This window comes from Pelobates fuscus, chromosome 10 (genome assembly GCF_036172605.1).
Source record: "Pelobates fuscus isolate aPelFus1 chromosome 10, aPelFus1.pri, whole genome shotgun sequence".
Classification (NCBI taxonomy): Eukaryota; Metazoa; Chordata; class Amphibia; order Anura; family Pelobatidae; genus Pelobates; species Pelobates fuscus.
The window spans coordinates 91,825,766-91,838,422 of record NC_086326.1 but is presented as its reverse complement, the minus strand read 5'-3'; the positions used below and the strand labels follow the sequence as shown (position 1 = coordinate 91,838,422).

General features: G+C 37.5%; 1 protein-coding gene across 2 annotated transcripts in view; it reads left to right on the top strand.

Moving 5' to 3' along the window:
• LOC134575834 (membrane-spanning 4-domains subfamily A member 15-like) overlaps positions 1-5,138 on the top strand; it is a 170,320-nt gene extending 165,182 nt beyond the window's left edge. For both annotated transcript variants that reach the window (XM_063435268.1, XM_063435269.1), the window contains exon 7: positions 4,029-5,138. In XM_063435268.1, coding sequence (XP_063291338.1) covers positions 4,029-4,205 — 177 coding nt within the window. In that variant the 3' untranslated portion in view covers positions 4,206-5,138. The remainder of the gene's footprint in view (positions 1-4,028) is intronic.
• The last annotated feature ends 7,519 nt before the right edge of the window (positions 5,139-12,657 follow it).

Genomic DNA, 12,657 nt, shown 5'->3' with positions numbered 1-12,657 from the left:
TATATTCGGGTCGGCTTATACTCGAGTATATACGGTATATACAGTGGCCATTTTAGAACAGGGGTAATCTTAATTTAATCCTCAATTACCTGTTTTGTCCCACCCACCCTCCCTTTTTCATGGTTCTAACTCCCGTTTGGTCACGGCGGCGGGGGATTGATAGACAAGTTGGGGTGAAGGTCGTTTGTCCAGTTCTAAGAGGTTAGTTCGCTAAGAACAGTTAGGTTTGAAAGGGTATTGGTTAGTTCGAGCTCAATGGTAGCTCCAAACCTGGTGTGTTTAGGGTGTATCTTGATATACCCCTACATTGTGAAATATGGTGGTTGGTTTGAGCTCGTGGGTAGCTCTGAACCTGGTGTGTGTAGGGTGTATCTCAGGTATACCCCTACAATGTGGAATATGGTAAATCATGCTCTCGGTGGCAATGGTTTATGTGGTTAAATGTTAGAATGTGGTATCATGGATTGTTTGTGGGTCATTTTCTGGGGATGATTTGTTAAAGGATTTGGGGTTGATATGCAATGTTTAAGGATGTTGACAATGACTTTTTTTATAATTTATATGTTTTATTTTATTAAAGTGGTGATCATTTTACCAAAAATAAGGTGTCTGAGTATCCTTGGGGGTTTTGGGGTTGGTAACGCATATGCTGAAAAGGCAACTATGCATATGTCATATAAAATTATTGCTTTGAAATGCAAGCTGTCCATCATTATGTCACTAATTCTGCACAACTAATAGCTTTATACCTTAAATTCAGGGAACCTATGCAGTTCCTAAGCCAAAGTTTAACAAACCCTAGGTGCCAAGTTGTTTGAGAACTAGGAATTGAATACCTGTTATACCAGTGTTGCTTTTATTTGCACAAGATAGTGAGATCTGGCGAGGGAAAGGCATCTCTGCATATGTAAAGCGCTATGGAATCTGTTGGCGCTATATAAATGGCAATAATAATAATAATATGTTTGGGGTTATGGAAAAACCTTTTGCATGTGCACTTAGAGCATTAGAATTTAATATGGTCAAGCACAGAGCCATACTCTTTGGAAGCCATATAAATGTGCCTCTATGTACCTAAGGTTAATTCTTTCACAGCATGCTTAGCTGCCATTATGTTCTGCCACAAAACACCCACATATAACTCTTAGTTCTTTGTCTTTTCCGACCCACACTGTATAGCCTACAATTTGTTTGGTTTTTTCCAAGCGGTTTTCTTAGTTTTTCTAAACTATGTCCTAGAATCTTTTTGTATTCTCTCCTTATTATTTATTTTCTGATTTCTGTCTCAACTCCGACCTCATTTATAGCCTCTGCATGTCTTGGTGTTGTTACTCGTCTGTAAAGGTATGTTCCAAACATCAAAAGCACTATAGCTTGCTGAAGTGTGTTAAAGGGACACTGTAGTCACCAGAATAACTACATCTTATTGTATTTGTTCTAGTTAGTAGAATCATTCCATGCAGGTTTTTTTTCTGCAGAGAAAATGCAGTGTTTACATTACAGCCTAGTGATAACTCCACTGGTCACTCTTTAGATGGCGACTAGAGTTGCTTCCTTGGGCAGTGCTGCAGAGTAAGTAGCACTGCCATTCAGTGTCTCCACACTCTGTAGGCAGACACTGAACTTTCCTCATAGAGATGCATTGATTCAATTCATCTCTATGAGGAGATGCTGATTGGCCAGGGCTGTGTTTGACTTGTGTTGGCTCTGCCCCTGATCTTCCTCCTTGACAGTATCCTATGGGAAGCATTGGTATTGGTTCAGACCACCACTTCTAATGATGTCAGCAGACAGAGGCAGCAGCTTCAGAGTTTAATACAAGCACGATGTTACTATATTTAGGGAGGCAAGGGGTGGGGGCAGCCTAGATGGTGTTTTTAACACTATAGGGTGAGGAATATGTTTGTGTTCCTGACCCTGTAGTGTTCCTTTAACCCCTTAAGGACACATGACATGTGTGACATGTCATGATTCCCTTTTATTCCAGAAGTTTGGTCCTTAAGGGGTTAAGTGTGAAGAGTATATCCAATATTTTTATATTTTACAAAAAGTGCAGATTCCAATAGGAATTGCCACTTGTGTAGATAAACCATGCCCCTACCACCCACCACCCCGGCAGTCAGACAACTGGTCCTATTTCTTCTTTAACATTTAAATTAACCTGAAATACAAAACTACAACTGAAACTTGCAAATTCATTATTTGCATTAGATATCATCCTTAATCATTTATATAGGAAAGCTGATATCACAACTATTAATTTGAGACTTGTGGGGATATTTATGGGATAATAATAGTAAACAGTGAGAATTGCCCACTAATTCAATTCTCAGATCCCAAAGATCGTTATCGTGTAAGTGAAATGTATTTCATATAAATAAAATCACAATTTGTTATAAAAATAGATACAATTTATTGTGACAATTTAAATAATAATATGTAACATGCGTGACAATAATCAATGAATATTCAGTATAAAATGATATGCAATACAAAATGGCAATTTACACTTCCACTGGTTAACACAGTAAAGCATCTACAACATTAGCTGTCAAGAGAAGATTTATGACTGTCTTTCACAGAGAGAAAGAAAAAGTTTCACACAGAGAACAGAATTCCTCAGAGTGCAGCGTAAGGTCGTAAAAGTTTAGCTGACAATTAGAATAACCCTTTCAATGCTGGCTAGACCTCCTAGGTAATTAAGATCTATTCTTATGTAATTTTAAATAAAATAACATTTAAACCAGTTCATTAGTCATTTCCTGGAACCATCCAATAAGAGAATCTACCATGTTATATAAGCAGAATTTTTAACTTGCCTAAACAGATATTTTATCTTATTTCAGAGCAAATCAATACAGCTGGATAAATATCACGATATGCTAACATGTGATTAATCACATCATAGATATATGATTATTATATTATCATCTGCAGATTGGGATGCTATAACTATATATATTCTTTAGTAACTAAGATTTCTGAATATCGAAAATCTGATCGTGATTTATCCAGTCATATATCATGCTATTAGAAAATTTTAATTAATTTAATTAATTAAATGAAGCCAGTATAATTACCAGTTAAGTAGATATTTTCTCATCAGATATTCTCAGGTAGCTAAGTGTCAAGGAATGTTTCTTTCTCGCTCTGACTCTGCGTGCTTCTTACTGCTTGCTTCCGACTTTCTCTGCATTCATCTGCCTCCTCTGCATACCTTCTCTTGATTACTTCTCTCTTCCCTTTGTCTTAACTTTTTTTAAAGGAACAGATTCTCTGTTCGTCACTAGGTGGTAGACCAATAGAAAACACTGGGGTGTGGTTACCTTCTAAATAATAAATTTAGTATTTGGTCTATAGAGGGCAGTCTTGTCCCACTAAACATACCTATCCAGGAAAGAGTTAACTTTTCCTGGTGGCTATTTTGATGTCATTTTGCTTTATCTTTATAGTTGCCATAACTTACGTTTCCTTTCACTTCAAAGGGTTTCTCTCAGTTTTGTCCAGACTTAGTGTCTGCAATTCCTGCTATAATTTCTAATATGACAGTTCGTAAACTAAGTTTTACCTTAAACTACAATGGGACGTTATACAATATCGAAAGTAAAATTAAATTATTTAATCTTCTCTGTCACAAATGTCTGGGTTTAGAAATGATTATATTCCATTAGCATTTAGACAGTCTGTCCATCCCCCATTCTCAATTCTTATCAATTTGGTTTGTATATACTAAGCATTCCTTTAGCTCTGGCAAAGTGTTTAGTTTTACAGAAGGGATAGAAATCTTGTGTCTTTTGTTAGCTTGAAAATAACAAAATGGAGTCTGCTCTGTTCAGAGTGACTATGACAATATACATTTTAATTTCTATCATTGCACAAAATGTCTGCCGATATAAATACCCTGACAGACTATTAATTTGAGCTTAGAATGTGCACCTTAGAAAAATCTGTCTTAACATTTTATACTGTACCATAACATGTGGCAAGATTATAATGCTTTGTTTTCTCACTGTCTCCCTCCATACCAGGTATTAGTGATACAAAATGATTACAGAATTCCTGGACCCAATTTTGTTCCTACATTCGGTAACCCACCATCATACTCAATGGCTGCAAGTAACGATGCTGTGGTGAATCATAGTCCAGGGATCAACACTAGTACCTATCCTGTTCCAATGCCTGAACCAGCGATACTTAAAAACTAAATTGTTAATACCTAAATTAACAGGTGCCACCCTGCAATTCTTTGGTGAACCATCTCTGAAATGATAAAATGATAAAATATCTAACTCTATATCCACATACTTCAATGCATATATTAATCCTAATGCAAAATATACATTGCTCAGTGAATTGTATATTTTGTAACTCCTAATTATAAAATGATTACATATGATTACACATGTTGAAAATCTATATTAGGCAGGTCTTTACAGGTTACACATTTTCTCCAAGCACCATGGCCACTTTAGTGATTTCAAGTGGTCATTGTGTCTGGAGTTAGCATGTGCAGTGTTTTATTTTGAAACACTTCACATACAGAGCTCATCCCCATTGAATAATTGGAATTTAACCTCTTTACATAATTGTATTTATTGACTGAGAGGGGTCAGCTGTCACAGTCAATGAATGGCCAACAGGATCAACTTTTAGCTTCTGCAGCTCTGCAGAAGCCAGGTGTTTTCATTGGAGGAACCTCAGCGATAGGCAGGCACAGAGATAAGAGAGCAAACCTTTGTAAAACAGTTTCCCCATTACCAGAAAACAGGGCCAGGGTACTCTTGGCATTGTTAGAGCAGGCTCTAGAAGTAATGATACACGGAGTAAGTCTTTAAGATCAAAATAGACAAAATAGAAAGTCAGCTATCCTTCCAGCTCAACTTCCTTGGCCTTCAGTTTGAAATTCACTTTGATTCCTCTTTGAATTTGCATTGTATTTTTTAATCCCAAAATGGCCTTGATTAAAAGTTATTTCTAAATGATTCAATACTCTTAGAAAAACTTTACGAATGATTTATCTACAGCAGTCACCATGAAAATCCATTGGATTTTTTGTAGAAAAATAATTTTGATTTTTTTCTAAATGTATTGAATCGGTTGGAAAGATTATTTAATCTAGGCTGTTATGATAAATGTCCTTCATTGAACAAAGGAAACAATTTTGAGATGTACAGAATAATGGTAGATTTTAATCACTGTGGAATATCAGCCTTGCATAACTGTACGATGTTAAAGGAAAATTGCCTATTTATTTTTTCTTTTGTGTTTTATGGTATTTTCTTCAACTAGAATGATGTGGATTCCAACTGATTTGTGATATTGTCAATTACAATGTGATTAATCCCTTAGTACCAAAGTAGTGATTTTCTGACTGTACAACTGCATTAAATGTAAAATCTCAGCGAATAAAGAGTATACTAACTGAAATGTGTGATGACATTAACGCAGTACACACTGATTATATTTGTTAAAATTTTTTTTATTTCATTCAGTAATTGTTAAATAGAATGTTTACCTTTTTGCCATGAAGAATGAAATAACCAAATTAACATTGCCGTGACATTCCTCACATGGAAGACGATATGTCTCCAAACTGGGAAAATAAGATACATTAGCCATGCTAGTGGATTTGTAAACCATGTCACACAGCTTAGTTCTGCATAGATGAAATAATCCCCAACTAGTAAGAAATATTGACAAGTAAAAATGGAACCTAATTCAGATTTTATTCACAAGATGCATAAGCCCTAACCTTTGTTTGCCTTGAGTCATGTGTAGCCAAATGGTGTTCATGAGAAGATATAGCGCTTAGAATGTGCCAGTAAGGTGGAGAAGGCAGTTCAACAATCCAGTCTAGATTCTGTCTAATCAGCCAACTAGAGCATGCTTATTGGAGTAATAGGAGGTTTGAGTAGCACCTTGGAATGGGACAATGTGGAAGTATATTGTGTATATAGTATAGTATGTCTTTTGATATGAGAAGTACAATTAGAAATGCATTTACAGTTATTTGGAACTACCAAAAGCTCCAGCTGTGTGCACGTGAGCACTGCAATCCCTGCTTAAGGATGCCTAATGTATCACTTGGTTCCAATTGATGTTTCAGAAGGCATGTAATAAAAACAAAAATAATGACATATAGAGTAGTCTATTCAAGTAGTGTTAATTAAATTATAATCAAATTAAAATGCTCTCACATGAAACGGAGCTCCTAAAATAGCTCCTATTCAATAGCATGGAGTGGCACAATCCCCACTCTACACTAGTATTATTTGTTTAAACAGTTCTTCTCTGTGGTATATATGGTATATATCAGAAAGAGAGCAAAGGCAGAAATATAGTGCACACTGTAAAGTAGGTAAGTGCAAATAAATGGAAAAACTACTTGCAAGTAAAGGTTTTGCTCAATCCATATAGTGTAGGTGGTACATACCCCATCAAGGAAACTGTTGTCCACAAGGCAATTGAATAGGCAGGAGGGTTCAGGAATCGTATATAAACAATCTATCTTAATTCTGATATAATGTAAAAATGACTATAAAGTTTAACAGGGGAGTGAACCAGGAAGCGCCTGTGTGTAACAAAGTACCCCAGAAAATACCTGTGTGCTATCTGCATCTCCAGCGGCAAACAATTGGCTGCATATTGGCTACAACAATCTGTTTACGGACGGTATCAGAAGAACCAGTCATAGCGGCGAGTTTGAACGAGTCCGACGACGCGGCAGTGAGAAGGTGGAAAACCTAGCCAGTAAATATTGGAATACATTAAAAGGAAAAATACGATCACTGTAGGCGATATCACGAACAAAATAAGTTATAAAAACCTTCCTGATAACTGCTAGAGTCTAAAAGATCTGTGAAGGAAAACTACTACTTCCACTCTGTTCGAAGCAATAAGAATTACTCTTTATAGATAGAGAGACAGGTTGTAAATTATTTGAAGCAAAATATGACTACAAAAAGGATGATAATACAAGAGCAAAAGTTAACGTCTAAAAGAAAAAGGAAGGAATTAAAACAAGATAAGAGTCTTTCTACATATTTATCTCCCCATGCTAAAGAATTAAAAGACAGTTCAACCAGATAATCACTATCTAACTATTTAACTTAGATACATCAATAATGGAAACGAGTAAAGAAAATGAAGAAGTCACGATAAAAGTTCTAAATGCAAGTTTGCAATCTGTCCTTGAAGAAATTAAAAAATATATATTTTCTAAATCACTTGAAATCAAACAAGAAATAAAAGGTGATTTAATAAAATTGACAAATAAATTTCAGGCTATAGAGGATTTGATGGGGAATATGGATTTCCAGATTAAAGCCCTAAAAGATGAATCATTATAAATAACAACTAAAATAGCTTATCTTGAAAATAAAATCAATGACCTTGAAGATCGTTCACGAAGGAAAAACTTAAGATTCAGAAACTTTAAAGATATCATTATACAATAATACATGTAAACTATAATTTATTTAATTTTTCTTTCTTTTTTCTCTCCTCACCACAGACAGAATAATAAGAATTTTTAGCAATTCACGTAGGGCAAGTTCGCGGTTTTCATACCCCCTCCTTCTGAGGAATTTCACAGGTATTCCACAGGTATTCAAGATTTCCAATTTGTTTGGTGAAATTTGGGAACTCATGGACTGTAATCCATTGGCAACTATAATCTATGTAGGTGTAGCTTATGTATTTCACCTTTTTTTGTTTGTTAATTGTATGTGTGTACTAAGATATGAAATGATCAGCCCAAGATTGGTGAGATGTAATATACTAGTTACAAATAGGAATAGGGAATTAATTGTATTAAAATTTTAAACTTCCTATGTTAAAATTGATGTCAATTAATGCACAAGGTTTGAATACCCGATGGAAGAAACAAATGATCTATGATTTGTTCATTAATAATGGGATTCAAATAGGTTTCATCCAAGAAACACACTGGCAATGGTCGGAAAATAAATTAGGATTAAACAACTACTACCAGGGTAATAGAGCTAGTAAAAAAATAACAAAAAAAACTGAAGAAACACACTAAAGAAAAAATTAATAAATAAATTGATAGATAATCAAAATATACATGCTATTCCAGAAAAAATTGGTAAAACATTCTATGACTTTTGTAGCAATTTATATAACCTTGGTTTATATCCTGAAAAAGTAAAAATAATTAGCTATAAATACTAATATGCCAAAAATATCTTCTTCAGATCTTAACTCTCTCAATTCTAAGTTTACATCTGAAAAAGTAGAGAGAGAAATAGATAAACTAGATTTATTTAAAACACCCGGCCCGGACGGATATAGTAACTATTTTTTATTAAATTATGAAAAGGAAATAATTTTCCCCTTAACTGCTCTTTATAATGAGATGGCAAGCAGCTTGAGTACCCCATTTGAATTATTACAGGCCAATCTTCTACCAATATTAAAACCAAATAAAAATAAAATCGATGGCAGTAATTATAGATCCATTTCCTTGATTAATGTGGATATGAAAATATACGCATCAATTTTGGCATTCAGATTAAAACTGATTATTAAAAAAAAATTGTCCACACTGATCAAGTTGGATTTGTTCCGGAAATATCTTCTGACAGTTGTAGTAAGCGAATTTTGGATGTGCTGGAACAATCAGAGGATCTGAAGACTCCCTTGTTAACCCTGTCATTGGACTCGGAGAAAGCCTTTGACAGGGTTGGCTGGAATTTTTTGGATCTCATTTTAATTTCCTTTGGTTTTGAGGGTTGGATCCATGGTGCCATTATGGCTTTATATTCAGAACCTATGGCAAGAACAGTAGGGGCAAATATTTCAGCTAGTTGGTTTAATTTATACAACGGAAGAGGAAAGGATGCCCTTTATCACCCTTTATGTTTTGATGTTAGAACCTCTGGCAATCAATATTAGACCAAATCAAATTATCAAAGGTTTCCCAGTTAAATATACGGAAGCCAGTATATCGTTATATGCTGACAATATTTTAATGACCCTTACATCTCCTGAAGTATCTCTCCCTCATTTACTACATGAAATATATAAATATAATGAAGTATCAAATTATAAACTAGAAAAGCTAAAATTTCTGGGGAAATTGTGTGAAGTGTTCTTGCCTCCATGAGTAGTCTACAACTGGAGTGGGCGGAGTAACTGGGTGGAGTGGCTTGAGTAACTGTTGTGTAGTTGGAGTGGCTGGAGTAACTGTGGAAAGGTTGGACTGGGCATAGTAACTTTATGAAACATTTGTTAGCTGTATTGTTGTAACATTGTATGTTACTGTTTTTCTGTAACAGGTATAACGAATTGACTAACATGAAAATATATTTATTAAATGTGATAGTGCTCACTTTTGTGTTATCAAAACTGTAGGAATGACAGCAGTTTCGAGAATGTGTTTCATCTAGCAGCCTCTGTGTTCTGGAACACTTTGCTGGCTCCTCACACACCTGGGTTCCTATGGCAACTCACTCTACAGCAAGGGCAGAGAAGAGCGGTTAAAAACAAACTGCTCCAAATTTCTCACTTCAAACGGTCATAGTTTTAGGAAATATAAATCCTACAGCGAAGAGCTTTATATTGTGAGAATCACAATACCCAAACCTACATTTTGATGCATAGTAAGTCTCTGAAATATTAAAAATGAAGGCAAAGTCGCAGTTTAGAAATTTCCCTTCAAATCTGAGATGGCTAGAGTGGAGTTTCAATGAATGTCAATGGATGGCTTGAGTTGCAAACAAATGGTCATATTGTGAAAACTATCAGGACTATGGCTTAGCCGTGGACATTTCTAGTGGCAGCAGGGATAGCTGAATGTTTTTTATATAAGATTTGTGTAGGTGGGCTTGTAAAATGAGGGAGTAGTGGCAGTTTAGAAATCATGTCCTGATTTTTCAGCTCACACTCTAGTTTTGAACATTCCGCCATTCATTCCTATGGGACCTATTTCACCACAAAAACGACAATATTTCTTGAACCATTCGGCGAAACGTTCCACAAAGTAATAGCACACCGATCGGGAACAATCCGTACGTTTAGGTATATTACTCTCTATGTAGTGTAAAAACTGTGGGATGAGTTAGGGTGGTAAATTTGGCTATAATGATAAGAATAATATATATGTGAGATAATAGTAAGTGGTCTTGCCATGCAAGCACACTTACTTAAATGCTTCTAAATCAATTGCCCTAGTTAGTAATATAAATAATGAGATCCTGAAAAATCTCAAAGCAAAATATAATTTCACTTGGACATTGGACAACAGACGAGTTTAACTATTTGGGTGTTGTAATTTCTGTCCAGATTAAAAATACTATGGAGATGGGGGGCGGAGCCTGACATCCAGACTGAGCGGTTGTGCTGTACTTCAGCTCCTGCTCCAATTATTATTATTATTATTATTTTATTATTTATATAGCGCCAACAAATTCCGTAGCGCTGACATTTTCGGGGGGCAATTCCCCCAAAAGTGGCACAATCACCCACTGGAGCAGAGTAACAATGACGGGGACACCCGGGGGAACCACCCGACACCAAAACGAAGCCTGTAACCCCCTGGGGACCCGACAACATACCCTGAGGCCTGCCGGAGATCGAGCAGCAGGGAGACGGACGCTCCCTGCGCTGACTGACCTGGACACGGATTCCTTGGGGTCACCATCTCCTACCCCCCCCCCCCTGGACCGATGGGGGTCATCTCGGTCCACGACAAATAACAAGAGGGGCAGCCACAAGCAGATCACTCAGCTTGCTATGCCCCAACACATGGGCAGCAGAGCACGTGGAGCACCCAAAATGGCGGCGGCAGATACACCTTGCAAGCCACACAGCGCGCCCGCAGCGGAGCCGGAGACCCACGATGCAGCTACGCAACGTATTGCGGATGCCTTCACCCTGTTCTGGCGCAATCTGTACGAACGTTTGCACGCACCCCAGCGAACCCTGCCGGGATCGAGTAAGCCGCGGCATCCTCACGGGGGAACACGCAAAGCTCCACAATACAAGTGGGCAGAGTGCAGAAGAGCAGGCGAGAGCAGAGAGAAGGAGCGCTCCGCACCGGGCGGGACTACAGCCTTCAAGCCACTAACCCGACAACGGCCGTGCAGGCGGGGAAGACACCGCCGGCGGCGAAGTCACAATGGGAACACCAGTTATCCCCTGCCTCGCGGAGACATAGCCTCGCAGCATGGACTCACTAAGTTGGATATGCCTACTTCCCACGCTGACTGCCCGCCCGAGGTGGGGGTCCCCAAGGGTATTGCTTCCCTGCATCAGCCGCACACATGGAGCAACATAACCTACCAACTACCATCACCACCGCTGACAGGGATCGGCTGACCAGGAGGCAGGACTTTCGATCTGACCCTGGTGATACCTGCATGACCATAGAGAACTTACCACATTGCTTGCTATAACGTTTTACTAACAGTCTACTTTATATGTCACACTAGTTGATTGCCTATATATGTTATATACTCGAAACTGCCTAACGTACAACATGATGCATAGATCTTCTCCTTTGACATGGGTGGTTGCTTGCAGCCGCTGAGGCAGGGCAAGCCTTGATGTTATTATTCTTACTCATATAAAAGCTGACACTAACGTGATTAACCTCACACTATTAAGCATTGACTGTGCCTACTTGTTTTAATCTTGTTTTAATCTTGTTTTAGCCTATAACTACAATCGTTGACCACTAGCTACTATTAACCTAACACACACCCAAAGAATAGCGAGGAGTTATACCCACGTACCAAAGAATTAGTTAACGAGACAACTGTTTAGACATATGGTGTATAGCCGACGCATTACCAGCACTAAAGCGATGTAACTAACTCTGACCTACTGCTAATCAAAGCATGATTACTGCCTACTCCTAACGTTGTATACCAGAATCGTTAATGCCTAATCACACTGCTTTAGATTATTTTCACAATATATACTGTAAGCCAACACTGTTAAGTAGTTAGAAGAATAGCTACGCATAGAACTAGCCTAAATTTAACATATAGCTATCTATACAAGCGACTGTTTTTATGAGTTATTATTGTTATTATAAAATGTGCTTATTCATCTTGTGCCCCGCATGTTGAGCGTGGGAACAGCTGGAGGACTGCTCTTGGGGCACCTCCGACTTGCCTGTGATATATATATGCACAACAAAAATAAAGAATTATAAAAAAAAAAAAAAATACTATGGAGATAAATGTTCTTAAGCTCCTAAAATATACCAATATAGCATTAAAAGAATGGAGATTGTTAGAATCCTCCTGGTCAGGAAGGATTAATACTATAAATGCGAATATCATTATTATTATTATTATTATATTATTTATCACAGATCTCCTTTCGATGGGATGGGCGGGCGGTACGTGACGTAGGTGCGTCCGTAAGCGGCAGGACCGCATGCTTTTTTCGGACCAGGAAGTGTGGCAGCGAAGCAGAGAGGTAGCGAGGACGCTGAGCTCAGCGGCATTGGAAAAAAAAAATTGAAGCTGGCGAGGCAACTGTGGCTGAGCAGCTGAAGTTTCCCTCTTATTGCTGCTCCAACGATGCAGTAAAGACGTCGAGTTCGACGGTACTAAAAAGGAGATGGGGCTGATAATGAGCTGATAAGACTGACTTCATAACCCTCAGTCTACAGGTATTCAAATT